The 19,878-nt window shown below is 34.6% G+C and overlaps 1 protein-coding gene across 1 annotated transcript in view; it reads right to left on the bottom strand.

Annotated features, from left to right (window-relative positions):
- LOC145303398 (cysteine-rich secretory protein LCCL domain-containing 2-like) overlaps window positions 1–19,878 on the bottom strand; it is a 97,985-nt gene that overhangs the window by 56,114 nt on the left and 21,993 nt on the right. Inside the window, exons 3-5 of the mRNA XM_080144712.1 lie at window positions 12,159–12,371; window positions 8,225–8,340; window positions 4,287–4,378 (exon numbers count right to left, since the gene is read on the bottom strand). Coding sequence (XP_080000838.1) covers window positions 4,287–4,378; window positions 8,225–8,340; window positions 12,159–12,371 — 421 coding nt within the window. The remainder of the gene's footprint in view (window positions 1–4,286; window positions 4,379–8,224; window positions 8,341–12,158; window positions 12,372–19,878) is intronic.

The following is a 19,878-nucleotide window of genomic DNA, read 5'->3' as shown; positions in this document are numbered from 1 at the left end:
AAAGCTTAAACGCGTTTCCTTTCAAATTCATATGAATTATGCACTTTATCCCCTTTACAAAGTGCAACCGACTAAAAAAAAAATCCTTTCGATCCATGAAAATTGATTGCTTGTGCTACAAACAATTGAACTCCGCTATAAATTTTAGATTGATCTTATCTGTCAGTATCTGACCGAAATAGCTTGTAAGAAAGCAACGCACAAAACCAAAACAAAATTGAGGACTATATTTTAATAACAAAGCGTTGTTCCTGCCTCTCACTCTCTTGAAAGAGTGTTCGATTGTAGTTCTCAATTCTTATTTTTTTTATCAGTTCGCTTGATCGCTGTACATCCTTTCATGTACGTCACAGACTATACGTGTTTTTTACGTCGATGAATTTGTCCAGTCACTTACTCACGACATTGAAAATGAAATCAGAATCTCTTGTAGGAGGCAGCGACCTACACTTCTTTACCCTTCAGCGATTAAACACGATCAGCATTCATGACAATACGAAACGATAAAATTACATTTATTTGATGTTGATTAGTATTTCTAAAAAGCGACAATTCAAATTTGTCCAATGAAACATGGTTAAACAATCCAATCAACTATGTACCCGTCATATGGAGGTATACTTAATTCAGACATATCATTTGTACACGTTGACTATAATTCTTTGTAAATTCTTTTAATCACTTCACGTATTCAAATTTTTACTTGAAAAACTGCTGATTTACCATATCAGCATTTATTAAACGTAAATTACGTTTAATTTACGTTTAAAGCTTTCTAAAACCACTATATATAATTTTTTACTATGTATCTGAAATTTCTGATAATGTCTGAATGACATATTCTGTAAGACGACCAATATTAATACGCAGCCCAATTTACACTCCCGTATAAGTAATTGTACGTTGAATATCTGAGGCTATGTATTTATCAACTTACATCACTATTGAATATGTGTTACAGCATCTAGATCTATTCGTTACTTGAGAAATTCAATATCAAGGAACAAAACATACTTTCCAAATAACGCATCTCTTATCATTATGTAAAAAAGGTGTTAGCAAAATACTAAACACATCCATTTTTATGTGAGGAAGAAAACATTATATTAATATATCACTCCAATTAATGTCTGATATTACGTAAAGCACCATTAAAATCTATGCAGCTACTATTCTTTTCTTAAATAAAAAAAAACTTTTCCCTAGTTTTCTCTGTCTTTCTTGTGTTTGCATTGGACACACGTCTTCTGTGATTAATGCAGAATTAAAATCAATATAACTATTTTCGAGTCCAAATCTGAGAAATGTTTACTGCCATTGTTCAAAAAGCTGGTATATGCTGCTGAACCTGCTCAGGAAACACATAGACATAGGCTGCACTGCTCTGATTTTTATTATGCACTTACTCCACAAAGTTGATAAAGTATTTCGTAAAATTCATTCGTAAATTACACTCTTTTGGAGATTAAAAGTTCAGTTCTCAGTACGGGCGACATTCAAAATACTATTGCGAAGCACTTAGGATTTCTACGCAGTCAAAAATGACGAAACAAATGGATGCTACCCACGTATATAAAGGACTCAGTTTGAAACTCTGTGCAGATTCTCCTGTTCGATAAAATGCATCTGAAGAAGATCGGAATTTACATTTGTGCTAATAATACTCAAATTGAGAATAGTAGACCGAATAATTCAAATAGTGCAAATTATCAATCCTCATCTCAAGATGTCAGATAAGAAGCAGAAAGCTTTTTCAAGTTCACCAAAAAATCCTATAGAGATCTATGCTAAAGCTTATTTTGGAACGAGAATAAAACAGTCCAACTAGATTTCGAAGTCAGTTTTGTATTCTGTCAATCAGGAAAACATTGAATGAGAAGCGCTTTCCCAGGTTTTATAGGAGAAATCCATCTTCGGATATGTTGCTTTTTTAATACAAAAACAGGATTCCGTCAGAAGTAAGAATGATCTAACCATTTTCCAGAGATCTTAGAAACAGATTCAATGTAAGTATTCCATTATAGGTTTTTAGTAACGATCAATCCTAAGGGCTTATCGAAACAGGGCGGTAGAATCAAAGTGAGGATTTGAGCACTGAAAGTAAAATGGTTTGAGACGTATTAAAAGGAACCAGTGAAATGTGTGCCAAACTGGAAGAGGGGAATCAAAATAAAGTAATTAGTGGTCTTCGAAGTGATCATATACTCTTTTGTGCAATGATTGTCAACCATACTGAAGACCGCTTTGGTTTGGTAACATTGAAAGCAATTGAAATAATTAATTCTGTTAAGGCTGTCAAATTCAGGAATGTGCAATTGATAGCTTCTCAGTAGAATTTAAATTGGACTTTTACATTTTAAACAATAATATAATAGATCTTTAAATGTCTATAATTTTTCAAATAATCTCATTTACTCTTCGGTAGCACGATCTGTATGTTGGAATAAAGAAAACGTTAAGAAGTTTAATTTATTGTAACAATTCTTTTCGTTTGAATAAAGAAAAACTAGTACTTCTATACACCTGAACTGGGAAACTGCATTTTCTAAAGCGATTTTTACCGAAAATTTTACGAATGCAAACAATAGTCCTATGCTCTCAAATCGATTAACAACTTGAATTACGTCTCGCATTGCTTATATACTCATCATATGCCGAGCTAATCATTATCTAATATATAAAAGGCTTCACGTCTGTCTGTCTCAATATTTTCAAAACTCTATCTCCACCGAAACTGAAAGTCGCAGAGTGCCACTAGGGGCCTCAAATAATTTCATTCTTTATGGACCGTTCTTTTATGGGTCTTTCCCATAGCCCTTGAGCCCCTGGAGGGGCATAAGCCATCGACGCCGACGATGAAAAGCTGTAACGACGCAATAAAGAAGCGATCATGCCAGACGGTTATAGCCAGCGACATATCGACCCGTTCTATTGATGTTTCCATGTGCCTATCGTTTGTTATCGTTTATTCCCCCGGGGAGCTTGTTGCGTTCCCAGGACGTTCCTCAACCAAGTAACACTCCCCGGGAAACGATAGTATCATACTCGTAATAAGCAATGAAGTAGTGTTCCTCACGGTCAAAACGAAAAGAAATCCAAAATAGTTTTTTGCTATTTGATTTTAAATGACACACAAACACAAGGACACGATCCGCAAATGTATTTGATCTTTCATAAGGTTTGTCAGGAAATGCGGATACTTCACATTACAAGTAAACCAAGATCAAATATTAAAATTGTATAATTCGGAGAGGAAATAATATTCACTCGATGAGATTGTCCATTGGATCATACGAAATATTTTTTTACATAAGATTGCATTTTGTACCTATTCTGTACTTTTATCTAATAATTTAATTAATAGAATATACCCTAAAAATTGAATATTTACTTGAAAATAAGATCCACTTGATACGGTTATATATTCTTCATGTTACATATATTGTTATATATTGCATCAAGTCACAACACTTATCTAGATACACTATCAGAACAGATAAATTATTGTCCTGCACTGAAGACCAGATACGAAAAGAAAGATATACTATCACGGTCAAAACGGCAGAAAATTCAATCTGCATTACTAATGTTAAAATTTCAAATGGAAATATAAATATTAATGCTCATATATTAATCCTATCCTGATAAAAATGCTCGAAATCCGAAGTAGATCATCAATATATGAGAGGAGTTAAAAGTATGCAAATTTTGTGACATTATTAAAATGTATTGTTTCTAAACAAGAAATACAAAACAAACTAAATCGTTCCATTATTCCATGAAGTTTTAAAATTTGGCCTTTTTTCTTCCAAAGACAATAGTTAGTAAAAGAATTTCATATAGACTTGCTCTAAGATAGAGCAATAAAAAAAAATAAAATAAAAGCTTCAAATTTCGAAAAAATGGAATTTGAATATCCACTATTCATCCGTATATATTTCTATATAATTTATCATACGTTCCTTTCATTTGAACTTTGAAGCTTTCAATTTTTTTGCGATAATATGTAATGTTATAGCAAGTCTATAAAAATAGTTTTCTGTTTTGTTCCAAAGAAAAAAAGCCAAATTTTTTATACTCCATAGAATAAGGAAATAATTCACTTTACATTTTATTCCTTCTTTGAAAACGATAAATTTTGTGAATCAAAATTTGCATATGTTCAACTCCTCTTATTCATATATAATTCCGTTTTCCGCAGACTTGTTTGTAAGTAAAGTGAAGAAAAGTTTGTGCAAAATATTTTGTAAACATTTGTAGACAATTAAAGAAGAAAAAGAACTTACTTTCGACGCAGAGTCCCTTTTCACATTGTGATTTGCTTGCACATTTCGAGCACGGTTTACCTTTAATGTAAACACTACCACCAGTATTTCCTCTAAATGAGAACAAAGAGAACCAGAGAAATATATGTAAATACATGCGGAGAAATATTGTTAGATATTGTGACTCCTGGGTAGCGACAGGTTGTCATACTGAAGCGAGCGATAACACTGCGATTGTTTAATATTTTGAAATATGAAATATTTCACTAAGAAAAGAATGTTGGAATGATAAAATGGCTGAAACAATGGCAGATTATAAAGTCGCATTTTTTTTTACAGGTGGAATTTAGTTTTAGCAAAATAAACAAAAAGACTGACTCAATTTAAAGCAATAACAAGTATTAGCTGTGATGTAAGGCTTAAGTACTAGCTAACAAAAAAACAAGTTTATGATATAGTCAAATGTAAGGTGGTTTTTACATGTCAACACTCGAGACCCACACCTTGTTAACAGTCGGAAGGAAACAAAGATAAGAAAGAATTCAACTGCGTTTTTTTTTTCAGTTGAAAAACGCATTTATGTACATGTACTTCCGGAATAACGCATTGGTTCTTGTTTAAAAGTATTCTCTTATGCAAATGTGCTTAACAAGATTCTGTCGTGTCGAACACGTGATACTCTGTCTTTGGCCGGCCATGTTTAGGACACGTTTTCCCCTGTCGCTCTCCGGCCACGTTTGTAACACGTCTATTTCCGTCCTCGTGTCTTGAACACATATTGTTTCCAGTCAGTCTTTAACTTTCCTTGTCATTGGATCCAAGCAGTGCCGATTCAAGAGAAGTGTGGTTGGATATTGCGCAACCCTTGCTTCACAGTTACACGCTCAGCTACTCTTATATGGGTGCTCATTGTCTCTTGAGATTGGACGGGGGCATTGATCGATTTGAATATGTATAAACACGCGCATACACGAAGCCACACAAGAGACAAACTAAAATATGTTACACATACATAAAAAAGATAGATTATATTTACACACTAGACGGTATGATCCATTAAATTACAGTCAGCTACACAAAATAGGTATTATATATACACAGGTTATACAGATGACTATATAGCATATAATTTGGAACACATATGCATACAACCAGCTATGCAACAATTTCTCCTGTTATCCTTGAAAATCCATTAAACAAAACCCCCTGCTTCCATCCATGAACCTCATATTAATACATTTAATCGAATTTAGTATTTGTATATATATATATATATATATATATATATATATATATATATATATATATATATATTAAACTATGAATCTAAGTAGGTAAAACGTTTCATTAACTGTTCATAAAAGGTTGACGAGATTACAGAGTCCACGGCATTACTAGAACACCTTAACATCCAAATATTAACTGTAACTTGGAATCTATATTATATTTCTATTAGTATGTCTATCTGTTCCAGTTCTTCTTGAAAATTACTGAATCAATCAGGCTAAAATTTTGTATGGACTTTTGCTATGACAAGGTGCAGCAAACTAATTATTATTGTATCTGGCCCTGTCATTTTGATTTGCGTACTTTCATGAAAATCGATAATTTAAGTAGAGAAATAGAAAGTTAATTAACTTAAGCGAACTCACCTTTATGAAGGTCGTTTAAAAAGTAACTCTTCTTATCGTTTAAAAAACTACAAATAACATTCAAACAAGCATACTTTGGTGTTCAAGAATTTATTTTTCTACATTGTCACTGCCATTATCAATGCACTTTTGCCAGAAATTAGCCTTTAGCGCACGTCCGTGAGAGGGGTTGCTTTCTTAGAGTCTGACACCGTCAATATCTGCAAGAAAGAGATGAAGTTTCAGGTAATAAATGTACAGGTTCAGTCATTTCAATAATGCGATTTAAAATCCCGTCTGATCCATTTGGGCGGAATAAAAATTAGGAAGCATTATTTTAGACCGTTTCTCCTACATAAATGATATAGTTTGAAAATTGTATTAGAAAATGTAATTTCTACACAGCACCAAATCAAAGGTGCTGAATAGTGGGGGTGGGGTCATATAATACCATATAATGGACGATGACAAGACATTTATATAATGGCGTGTACGGCGACAACGATCACGATGACAATTACTTGTTGAGTTCAGTATTTGTAGTAGAAGTATTATAGATGTGAGAGACATGTCAAATGGAGGATTCTTTTTACACACTGAGGGGAGATACATTATTTATGATGGTGATAGACAGTTAACACTTGAGAAGGGTGTTACATATAAATGTTCTTTTACAAAAACGAATCACAAAAACACATTACCTTCAGGTTGAATGATGATAAACGAAGACTTACAAAAACATGATATTTATGAGATCATCAGTGAAATTTAAATTTAAATTTCTCCAGTGTCTTGTCTCCTTTTAAGGGTTCGCTCTCCAAAGGCCTTCGGCTAACCTAACTCTCCTCTTTCCCGAGTCTCCTATCAGTTATTTCAAACTGTCTCTTAAATCTCTCTGATATCGAACTGCCTTAACTAATCTATCTTTCTTTGTGACAGCAAAATGTTCTCAGACACATGAACATTTTTTGTGTCTCCAAAACGCCTTTTATTTCCATTGTCCTAACTTTGATCCAACACAATGGACAATGCTCCACATGTATAGGGTTGCATCTGAATTGCAATATGTATGCTTTTTAACTCTTTAACTTTTTAATACTGGGTTGGATTAACATTTTCCTGTAATATATACTAGCGAAGATACCCGGCGTTGCCCGGGTGTGGTGAGGTTAGGAGGGGGTTTAAATTAAAATAAAATGAAAAATAAAGAATGGGCGAGCGTATTTAAATATTATTAAAAAAAAACAACGAAAACATCAAAATAACGAATAAGCGAACGATGTTAAAACTTCTTAAAAAAATCGAAAAAACAAAAAAAAACAGCGAACGTGATGGAAAAAAAGAACAAAAAACGAACGTGATGCAAAATAAAGAATAAGCGAATTATGTTTAAACAAATCGGAAAAACAAAAACAAAAAAACAACGAACGTGATGCAAAAAAGAACAAAAAATGGCATAAATAACCCTGTTTCAATATTAAAACCTTAAAAATCGAAAAAAATGTATCTGATATCTCGGCTCGAACGTGCGATCTTAAGATAACGGTACTGCGACTATACTGACTGAGCTATGACGTCTTGAGCAAAAATGAGTGGGGTTTTATATTTAAACTAATTCAAATAAGAACGTTTTTGGCCCATGCGTATATAGCAAAATTGTCATGAAGGAACGATTTTTGCTACCCCTCCCTGTAGAAAAGTGTCCAGTTCTGGGTGAAAGAATTAATGTTTTTAGCCAATTTTCCGATGTTTGTCCTCAGAAGGGTCAAGCTTCAAAACGATACCGATCTCATGAAAATAAGTAACCTCCGGCGAAAGCTTTTGCGAGACATACAAACATACACACATCCATTTAAACAAATTTTTGCCCTTTACATTATAAATTATTTTCAGCCCTATATACGCTGTTCCATGTATATCGTAATAAACAAAACTCAAATGAGTAAAATACATGACTTTACAACGTCAGAAAAGCAAAAGTTGCTGAGAGAGCATTCTCTGTGTAGAATAGGTTACGGACAATGTAAGGTATTAATATATGTACCCAATGTTCCATGAACTTAGACAACGGTGTAAGTAGATCTGAGTGAAAAGTCTTCCGATTTTTGTATGAATGACTACTTTTACAGAAAATGTTAAGCCGAATAAAATGCAAATAGATTAAAACCCAACAAATTAAACCCATACTTTCCGATGGTAGGCATTAAAAAGTGAATTACACGGATGTTGAAACAGATTTGCATTTATTGAAAAAGGTCAACGCTAATTAATGAAATAGGGATAAAAAATACATTTATCATTTCATATGTTAGTAAACGCTTCACTTACTTTTTTCTGTAAAAACAGACTATAAAGAAAGCATTTTGGATCTTCTTTACAAAGTCTTTCATTTTACGACATACTGTAACTCCACATCCAATTTGCGTAGTATCTGCCCAAACAAGCTGTTAAAAAATAAAATAAAAAATATTCTTTTTGAATGAATGTATAATGGGACTATCCGCCCAGTTTAATATTTAGTAATTATTAATTGGCGAAAATGTATGTAACATGTTCAATAACAAAAATGAAAAACTTCTTTGTACATACGTGCGTCCTCTACGCGTGTAGGGTGTTTATAGTACTTGTGTGACGTCAATACTTCATCGAAGCAGTTTCGTCTACTGGTTGTTATAAACTTATTTTTAAGTATCGCACAAATAAACGTTCGCTGAGTTTCTTCAAGTTTTCGTTTTTGAGAAGATTAACCAGGAGAGAGAGAGAGAGAGAGAGAGAGAGAGTGAGAGAGAGAGATAGAGAGAGAGAGAGAGACTAATGTTTTAGCTAATTACTTATTTCCAAACCTTATAATTTAACTGAAATGAGTGACCCACACGGACAGAAACGTCGATAACATACACTGAGATTATCTCTATATTATTGGTTTGTCTTGTTCGCACGGCGTCGACGGAGATACTGATTTGAAAACCTTCGTTTCTCTCAGTTCGCAAACATAACATCATTAGTCATTACGCAACTATGTTTTGTCTACCGTTTTACCTCTAGCCCTTTGCTTCAACTTTACGTCACCCATCTTTTATTCAACTCCGGAAATGGTTCTACTTTAGATTTGGTTTATCATGCACTCAGTGTTCCAGAATTCATAATAATTAGTTTAGGAATCAAATTTGTACTTATAAATATAGGCATATGCATAGATCTAACTTTATATAAAAAGAGATTATTTGTAATCTTGTACAATTGTAAAATTTTTAATAGCAAAATCAGACTTTATCCATACACGTGTGGGGTGGTTTTACGTTCTGGTTGTTTATGAGCAGTCTGCTTGTTTTCATGCTCATAGATGACACAAGGACACAAGTATAAGAGTTTTCATATATGGTTTTATTTGGAAAGAATTCACTCGGGAGAGAGAGACTGTAGGACAAATTGTGGAAACCAAGAACGGCTTATCGATAAAGCGTCCGCGCGTATGTGTTTCATGTGGAATCAAACTGCCAGGGGAGAGGGGAAGAAAAATCAAGATGGCGGCGCCCACACCTTTCATGACTCGTGATCTCGCAAAGTAACGCAAAACATCGCTGTTCGTGTGCATATAAGTATGCCGCATATATAACGCAAAGAGACTCCTTGGAGACTTGCGTGTTGCTGAGTCATTTTCCATTTCTTGCTATTTTTGTTTTCCTTTTTACGTTACAGAGACGAATTTTAAACTTCACTTTCTAACTTCAAGAAATGCGTGACGTGCACGAACGGAGAGATCAGTAACATTCATCAAGATTATTACTCGCACGGCTTCCAGAGAGAGAGAGAGAGAGAGAGAGAGGGAGGGAGGGAGGGAGGGAGGGAGAGACTGGTTTGAAAACCTTCGCTTTCTCTCAACTAGAAAATCTTTCTATATTGTCACTGTTTTGTTTACATTGTTTGGCCTCTGCCCCTTGCTTCAACTATATGTCACCCATATTTTATTCAACTACGAGAATTATTCCGCTTTACAAATTTGGCCTATCATGCACTCGGTGGGACCCGTGTGAAAATTAATACTAACTAACTTAGTGGCCATTGACGTAGGGTCCCTTAAATGTAAAATTTATTTCTGTTTTGCTATCGGAAAATAAGTTTCAATTTAATTTGTAAAATAAAATCTTTTACGGTGTATTTGTTAGTTATTCATATTATAATGATAAATAACATCGAAAAACATCTGACACTTTCTGTAAAGGAAAGCAAATGCGTTATATTATTATAATAAGGGTAACCACTTATAAAAGCCCAATAATCATTTCAGGTTAAAGGTTTATTATTGTCAGGCTTGAAAACGTGACGATCAGCATTGATGGTAGAAATTCCATATAATTTGATTATTTGAGAGAACGGCTAAAAATGAATATTATTTAATTAAAATTAATTATTGAGATGAGTAGTTTTTTAATAATTTATTTATTGCGGACTATTATCCTCATCTTTATTAGTTGTTGTTTCACGACGTTTCGGTCAACTATTCCTCTGGCCTTCTTCAGGTGGTAACCGCGACGGGATAGGAACTCCGAATCTCCTAACTGCATTCTCAGGAATTACTGCCACCCATAGTTGTTGTCGTCTCACCATCCTACCCAAAGCCGGCCATATTTAGTCCTAGTCAATATTTGACTTTTCATGGGTCATAGTTAGAAGAGGGGGGGGGGGAAAGTTTCACTTTCACACTGAGAAGTACTCTCACTTCACTCATAATCATCACAAACAAATTTAATAAAAGCTGATTCTTTTAGATTCATTCATACCAGGAGAATAGTCTTTCTATTAGTATTATTCTGAAGCATGATGGGATAAAAGAGCACATTCCATTAAAAAACTTGTAAAAATTGACATTGCGGCGATGGGACAAGGGTTCGAGGTTTAGGTGATTAAAATAAGATTTTTTTCAAAATAAAACATGTCCAATCTTGCTGCAATGGAAATTCAAGTATGATTCTGTTTGTTTCTTACGTGTTACTTATCCATTATCATTTCTTTTTTTCGAACTTAGAATTATTGATCTGATTCTTGAAAAAGCAATAAAAACTAAATTTTTTTTTCTCTGTATAACTCGAAAACTGTGCATGCAAAGAAAAACTAATATTCCTGAATTCTGATAGAGCTGGTATTCTAGCGTGTGTAATATATATATATATATATATATACATATATATATATATATATGCTAGCGTGTGTAATATATATATATATATATATATATATATATATATATATATATATATATATATATATAGAGAGAGAGAGAGAGAGAGAGAGAGAGAAAGAGAGAGAGAGAGAGAGGAAGAGCAAAATGACTCTTTACCCTTTTTGGACGTCTTTGTAGAAAGGACAGAGAATCGGTTCAGTGCAACTATATACAGAAAACCGACATTTACAGGTCTGTATATGAGTTGGGATTCTTTTGCCCCTACCAGGAGAAAAATCAGTCTGATCAATGCATCAAAAATCAAGCTTATATTTTTCACCACTAACACTGATCCCCACTTAGCCCCAATTGAAATGAATGACTATCGTCTCCATAGACGATAGCATAGCACTTCGAAATGTTTCTGGGTTTGTCCTTTACTTCTGACATGAAATGGAAAACTTAAATCAAATTTGTTGCCACGGCTTCTAGGAAAATGATTGCATCTACCGTTTTAGAATTTATATTACTGCAGACGCAATTACCTGCCTGTATACGAGATAAATATGTCCTAAAATGGAGTACTGTTGCCACATCTTAGGTGGTACTCATTCGAATAGGTGACATTCTTTTCTTCTTGCAATCTCTCTTACAGAAGAGACGTTGCTAGTCTATCTTTCCTCTGTCGTTATTTTCATGACAAGTGCTCGACCGAGCTTCAATCTATGCTTTCACTGTAAACAATTCACAGCAGGCACTCGGTTGTCTACAACCACAATCAATAGTTTCTTCCTTGTCTCTGCTTAACTCTAAACACAAATTCCACGAAAAAGTGTCTTTCCTAGAAATACCCGGCTGTGAAAATATTCCGCTGGTCAATTTTCCAACTGACTACAATATGGTCGTCTTCAAGTCCAATCGAAACAGGTTCTTGTTGAGCCGTCACCTTAAATGATCGAATTCTACTAGATTTCCAACCACCGATCACTACGCTATTGTCTTACTGGCCACTTTACGCGCATCATCGAGTCGACTTAAGCATACTATCTTGAAGACAATTAAATGTGATGATAGCAGCTATAGCATTTTTATACACCTTACCTGCGTGTAATGGCAGGACTTAGCACAGTTTTTGGGGGTCCATTTTATTAGCTTTTCGGCATACCAGGAATCAATGGCTTTTTTTATATGATCATGAATGAAACCTCTCTCACTGTTAAATGCCATATTTTCACCATAACTTGTCCCGGACTTCATGAAGTTGCAACGATGAGTCCAAGCCGCAGCCGCGTTTTCAAGTTCAGAACTCCATTTCTAAAGAGAAGGAGAGAAGTAAGGAAGTACAATGGTTGTCAAAATATAGACATACTAAATAAACTATAATACATGTCTTGTATTATTTGGAGTCTTCGGCATACTTTTCTCATCGTGAGTGTTATTCGCACAACGTTCCGATCGATGTAACCTCCGACCTTTTTCAAATGTATTTTGCCAAACACGGGAATCTTTCGGTCGAACTCAGGGATCCATGCAGAATTTCGAATAGAACCATTTATTTAATTCACGGTGGTCACATGCTCTCGTTCTGTCATCTATGACTGCATACAAGTTCTAAATACGAGAAATTCGCAAATGTAATTTAGTGTTGCCCGCACTGAGGATTGAAACTTCACCCTCAGCAGAGTGTCACTTAGTACAACTGAATTTTACCAAGTACCTTTTCCACTATACCACGGTGTTCTCACGATGAGAACGGTTGTTCAAATAATCCAAACAATTCGAATTATCAATCCTCATCTAAAACATTAAGAAACACAAATGAATGTCTGTTTGCGACGCAGATATACCAAAAAATGCACAGATAACAATACATATACATATACAACATGTCTATATTCTTTTACCTTATATTCTGTTCAGTTACCAAACTGGGAAAATGTACGGGTCTATTCAAAATTTAGACTCACTTTATAATGGAGTGAAAAGTGAAAATCGGAAGGAGTATTATAAATAGCGAGTTAATCAATGTTATTTATTTAGGACCCTATACCGGTACATTTAGATTATGTGAACTAGTATGAATTTCAACTGTGCTTCATTTAGTCCATGTTAGAACAAGCTGGCCTAAAACGAAAACAGACCGACTGTACTCGGCGAGTGAGGTGATAGGGTTCAGAGGTCAACTCCCTAGATATAACACGCTAGGAGTAGTGTTATATTTCGCTGGTAGCCGATTATCAAATGTATTTTAAGTCATTTCTAAAAAAAATCAATCTTTGTCATTTCTCGATTTATACATTCGTTGGCGATAATAAAATCACACAGCTTGTTATAAACATATTTTGTTTATTTGTAAATTTAACCTTTCTGTTTTCGAATAACAGATTTACAAGTCTAATGGTGTGCGTAACGGGGGTTGAAGAAGAGTGTGTTGCTATCATCCTCTCGTGTTATTGTCGCGACTCCGTCTCTCGCGACTTTCTTTCGGTCTCTCTGTATTTCTTTTTATTTGGCCCATATGACGTCAGCATTCAAACCAGCATTGTTTAAAAAATATGGTCTCTTACTGACCAGAGATTATGCGTCCTAGAATTTAACCCTTCTCTCACGTCATCGCTCGGACTTTGCATACAGATTTGTGACTGAGGTTTTGTTTGACGCCACTTCCCGGGAATCTGGATTATCCAACAGTAGGTGTTGATAATTACATAAAAAGTGATCACATGTTCGAGTATTGGAACAGAATTTTCAACGGAGTGCCCAGATCTAAATGAATCTCCTAGATACTGTCCGTTCATCGACTAATTTTATGAGCTAAGTAAGAAAAATCAGTAAGAAAGAATGAATAGTAGCATTTCTTTTATGGGGAATTAATCTTGATTTCTCCTATCAATACGAATCTTTTTTTTTATTACATTTTTACCCCAAACAAGGAACATTGCCACTTTGGTGTAGGGGGCTATTATCAGGGGAAACAACTACTGGGGTACTATGTAGGGATTTGGGCAGCAATATTTTGGTTCACGTTGCACTTGAACTTCTGCATGTCAGTACAGTTGGGGAAGCAGTGACCTGGAATGGAATTCCAAAGTCTAGCGGTTCTGGGGAAGAAACTACTGGAGTAGAAAGATCTTTTACATCTAGGGATCTCTACAGTGTGGGGTGGGATTTTGCAGCTTATCGGGTCTGTCGAGGGTGTTCACGTCGTGGGGGCACAAGTGCTTGCTCTCTCTTTCTCTCTTAAATAAAGCCTTTAAAACCGCCAACAAATCTCCTTGTATTTCCACACATGAGTTATTCATCTGCGTTTAACTGCTATTAGACGATGCAACAATGCTAATCAACGGCCACACATGTAGAAAGTGACGATGAGAAGAATGATGACCAAACCAAATGCGTATGTAAAACAAAAAGACTTCTATTAATTGATTGTTTTTCATCAGTTAACAACGATAACTCACGAGTGTACAAGCACACGTGAGTTGTAAAAACGCATGTGTGTCACATGTACTCTCATCGTTTAACGTTTGTTCGTTTGAATGTTTGTGTTATGTAATGTTACATCACAATATTCAATTGACATCTGTAATATTAATAGAAAACCAAGTACAGAAAAGTAAGCTTGTAACCTGATGAAACCCTTCCTGGTAACGCTAAATAAAAAAAAAACATGAGTTCTTGTTGTCAGTTGAGGTCTGGTGTTGTATGTGATACCGTCAAGTTGGGTAGAAGAAGGAATTCCAAACTAGTGATGGGACGATTCCAATTGTTTTTCGGATTCTGATACAGTTACCGATTCTGTTCTAAATTCATGATTTTGATACAATTACCGATTCCGATTTCTTTTTAAATTCTAAATATATTTTTTTATCATTTAATTTTCTGCTTACCGTTATATGTGCATATATTTTCGCAAGCATAAAATTACACTTGGGAAGCAATACATAAATTTTAATTTTAATAACCACATAAAATTAATACATATTCATTATTTGTCACAAGTACTAGAAAAGTAACATAAAGTTTCACACAAAAAGAAGCAAAAAATGAAAAAAAAAAAAAACCACACAAACAAAAAGCCGTTTATATATAAATACAGATCAGGCAGATGCAATTGATGTGTCTTCGAGTGTTTTGAGATATGTTTGGTATCATTATTCCTTCGGTAAATATCGAGCATCAATAATCGAAAAAAATGCGGCTAAAGAAGGAATAGTCCGATTTTGAATAAAGGTAGCACCATTATACAGTCTAACATCACAAGTGTGCTTGAAAAGTTTAATCACCGCAGAAGTAGAAAGGTCCTATGTATTAATCAACAGTAGTTTTTTTGGGGGGGCATACTTAATGAATGTTTTTGTTTCGAGCAAGCACAATTAAACTATGATATTTGACTTTTACGTTTTAAACTTTAATTAAAGCCATTATCTCCATATATAATAAAATGACTGCAAAATTCCCCTCAGGACCAAAGTGTCGTAAGTTTGCAACACCATATTCCCCATACAAATTCAATACATATAGGCTAATAGCCACTATCTTATGTAGCTTCCGAAAATCATTTTATACACATTCAGTTGTGATATTTAAATGCTACATTACATCCTACGAGCAAAACCATCACAATCGCAACATTTTTAGAAGAGAGAGATCCTACTTTTCTCTCTAATTATTTAGTTCTACCACTATTACCAGTTGTCACTGGTACGAATTTTACATATTCCACAATGTAACCTGTGATTACACTAACCGTATTTGACCCAATAGATACATACGAGGAATAGAGTAAATAATTTTATCTTCAATATGACGGGTAATGTACAACACATGTTTAAAATAATTTTACTTACTGTAAGACGGGTAATGTAGATACATATATGAAACAATTTAATGTACTCTCGACAGGTATAGTACAACATAGATAAACTAATTTCTCTTCCTGCCAAGGCCACCATAATTTTAAGAAAAATAGTCATTATTAGAAGATGGATCATTAGGATTTCTAAATAAACACATAAATACATTGTCTTGGCTACTGATTATGTAACCTTTGCTTCACCTAAAATTCGTCATTACCGTGTTTCTTTTCCTACCACAACCACCACCTACACTATAATTTTAAGTGAAATTATATCATTTCTGGAAGATGGCTCAGCGGGTTTCCAAATTAATACATAAATACATTGACCCGGTTAGTGATTAAGCAGCTCTTGCTTCATCATAAATTTCAACATGTTTTATTTTCCTTCCACACCACGAACATCATAATTTTTTAGCAGAATGCTGTTATTATGACCCAGCAGATTTTCCAAATAAATACACAAATTGTCACGATTTGTGATTAGGCAACTCTTGCTTCATAATAAAATTCAATATTACTGTTTCTCCCTTCACCCAATTACTTTCACTATGATTTAAGAGAAATGAAAGATGATTCAGCAGGTTTTCGAAAATAATACATAAATACATTGACACGATTAGAGATTAGGTAACCCTTGCTTCAACATGAATTTCAATAATGCCGTGTTTCTTTCCTCCTTCCTCACAACGAACGCTATAATTTTAAGAGAAATAATGTCATTTCCGAAAGATGATTTAGCAAAGTTTCAATATTAATGCTTGAATAAATTGTCACAGCGCTTAGACAACACTTGCTTCACAAAAAAACCCCCAACATTACTGGGTTTCTTTCCTTTCCCCACCATCGGCACTATAATTTTAAGAAAAGTTATGTCAGTTTTGGAAGATATCTCAGTAGGATTTTGAAATTAATACATAAATACATTGGTACGGTTATTTATTAGGCAACCCTTGCTTCTCTATAAAATTCTACATTACTGTGTTCCATTCTCTTTCCCTGACACCAAGATTTTTAGTAAAAAGATTTAATTTTTGGAAGATTTCTCACTCGGTTTTACAAATAAGTGCATGAATACATTGATAAGCTTAGTGATTAGGCAATTCTTGCTTCATTATAAAATTCCACATTACTGTGTTTTTCCCTCTCGAATCCCGACACTATCATTTTTAGTGTAATGATATCTTTTCTTGAATAGAACTCAGCAGGGTTTCCAAATAATTACATAAATGCATTGACACGGATAGTGATCAGATATTCCTTGCTTCACTATAGAATTTCAAGATTACTGTAGTTCTTCCATCCCCACCATTAACAACATATTAGCAAGATAAATTATGTCATTTCTAGGATATGATTCTGTAGGTATTCTAGATTTTTGGAATATGACATTGTGAGAAGTTTGCTTTGGGACCCCAAAACAGATATTACTCTCTCCAGCCACACTCCAGAAAAGAAAGCACCTCCCTGATAATATTGTTTCGGAGATGGGTATATTTGCCGATGACACCACTCTCTATAACAGATATGAGGGGAAAACTAATGAACACATATCCAAGAAAATGGCAGAAACACTAGAGGATGACCTCCAATCCGTAGTGGAATGGGGACAAAAATGGTTGGTCTCATTCAATGCTGCTAAGACTAAGCTTGTTTCCTTCAATAACTACAAGAAACCTTCTCTACCACCAATAGCAATGGCCAAGAACACATTGCCTGAAAGTACTTCTTTTAAACTCCTCGGCCTAACGTTTACAGGGAATATGAACTGGAATAGATACATTGAGAGCATTGCCAAGGCTGCTGCAAGGAAGGTTGGCTCCCTCTACCGTGCTAGAAAACTACTTACGCCTGCCAGTATCCTATACCTCTATAAGGCAACCATTCGCCCATGTATGGAGTATTGTTGTCACATCTGGGCTGGTGCATCTGCTGCTTGTCTCTCGCTTCTGGACAGGGTTCAAAAAAGAGTCGCCAACCTGATAGGTCCTGAACTGTCATCTAGGCTTCAACCTCTGTCCCATCGACGAGATGTTGCATCCCTCTGCCTGTTCTACAAATACTTTAATGGTGAATGCTCTGACGAACTGCAAACACTTGTACCTCCCCGACGTAACTACCCCCGACAAACCCGACAAGCTACTAAGTCTCATCCCTTTACAGTGGAGATCCCTAGGTGCAAGAAAGCCTTTTACTCCAATAGTTTCTTCCCCAGAACTGCGGGTCTTTGGAACTCCTTTCCGGGATTCTGCTTTCCCAACTGCAATGATATGCAGAAGTTCAAGTGTAATGTTAACAAACATCTTTCTACTCATCTCCCTTCATAATGACCCGCTAATTAATTCCCTAATAGTAGCCCCCTGCTTCAAAGTGGCACTGTGCCTTGTTTGGGGTGAAAATTGAATTAAAAAAAAAAAAAAAAGTACTTTTAAAAGAAAGAAACATCATGCTTCTTTCTACTCACGGATATCAAATTCCACCCTCACTCTCTTTAAATATATGTGAATAAAATAATTTTGAGATCGTAAACTGCTTTAGCCATTTGCATGACTGACTCCATCTCCCCCTTTTAAAAATATATATGAAATAAAATAATTTGAAACCGTAGACTGTTTCCACCATTTCCGAGACTTACTTCATATACCCTTACCCCGTCTTTCTTAAAAATTTATATAAAATAAAGTAATTTTGAGATTGTAAACTGCTTCAGTCATTTACGAGACTGACTCCATATTCTTCCTCCCCACTCTTACAAATATCTATGAATGTCATTTCCGGTAAAATACCTCATCATTTTTCAATTTATGCTAACATAAATTGAGTTCTTCTTTTTAAAACATAGCAACTGTTTTGTGTTCTTCTTAGCGATACATATTTTCATTCGTAATTATTCTTCTACCCTATCGTTTTTTTTTTGTGATTCTTGGATATTTTATTATTTGACACACGAAAATTACGTAGGCACCCTTTTTTTTTTTACTTGAAAACCAGTATTTCTTTCGGTATTATATTATAGAAGCACTTAAAACAAAGTTCTGCTGGAAGCAATAATAAACGCCATTAAAGAGAGATGACGTAATTTCCGGTAATAGGAGTCATCATTTTTTTAAATCATCATGAAATACATTAAATTCTTTTAAAATTATGCAATGATTACATTGGAAATCCGGGAAAAAGGTACCCCTCCTTACTGAAACATGCCAAGTTAACTCACACGCAATATATCTTTTTGGCCAATTTTTACATATTTTTCATGCTAGACTTTAGCTTTTCCAACGACACCAATATCATGGTATGTTGCATATTTCTTAGATGAAAATTCCGTGATTTTTTTTCAGAAAAATCGTAATAAAATAGACGGAGTTTGGAAGTAAATCTCTTAAATATATAAATATATATGAAATGCGTCGGTTTGAAACATTGTAGTCCATTCTTTTATTTTCATTATACATTACAGGCGGACGTTAGCAACTGCTTCATAATAAACCACACAACTCTGCTTTTATTTGACACGTTATGTGAAAGCACAAATGAATCACAGCACATAATGATATCCCCATATTAAGAATGGGTTTATAGATAGTAACGTTGATACTTCGGCACGTTACATTCATTTTGCTCACGGGCGCCAGAGCCCGATATTTTGCTGGACCAGCAGTGACTCCCACTAACAACCGTAGCTTAATTGTTATCTTGGTTTGTTTTGTTTTTTTATTTTTTGTTTGTTTGTTTTTTGAGAGGTGGAGTGGGGATCATACTTCCACTAGGCAAAGCCGATACACGGACCATGCTAGTATTAAAATAATTTAAAAAATCAACAATAGATTTTCTTCAATGCAATGCACGATACAGTGTATTGTGGATTATGTCATTGCAAGGATGTTGTTGAAGCATAGGTAACAGTTCAGGACCTTGGCAATCTCTTTGGAACTCTGTCAAGGTGTGGGAGACTGGTAGCAGATA

The sequence above is a fragment of the Euprymna scolopes genome, chromosome 2 (assembly GCF_053919585.1).
Source record: "Euprymna scolopes isolate OS-2025 chromosome 2, ASM5391958v1, whole genome shotgun sequence".
NCBI classification, from domain to species: domain Eukaryota; kingdom Metazoa; phylum Mollusca; class Cephalopoda; order Sepiida; family Sepiolidae; genus Euprymna; species Euprymna scolopes.
This window is presented reverse-complemented; position numbering and strand designations above follow the sequence as displayed.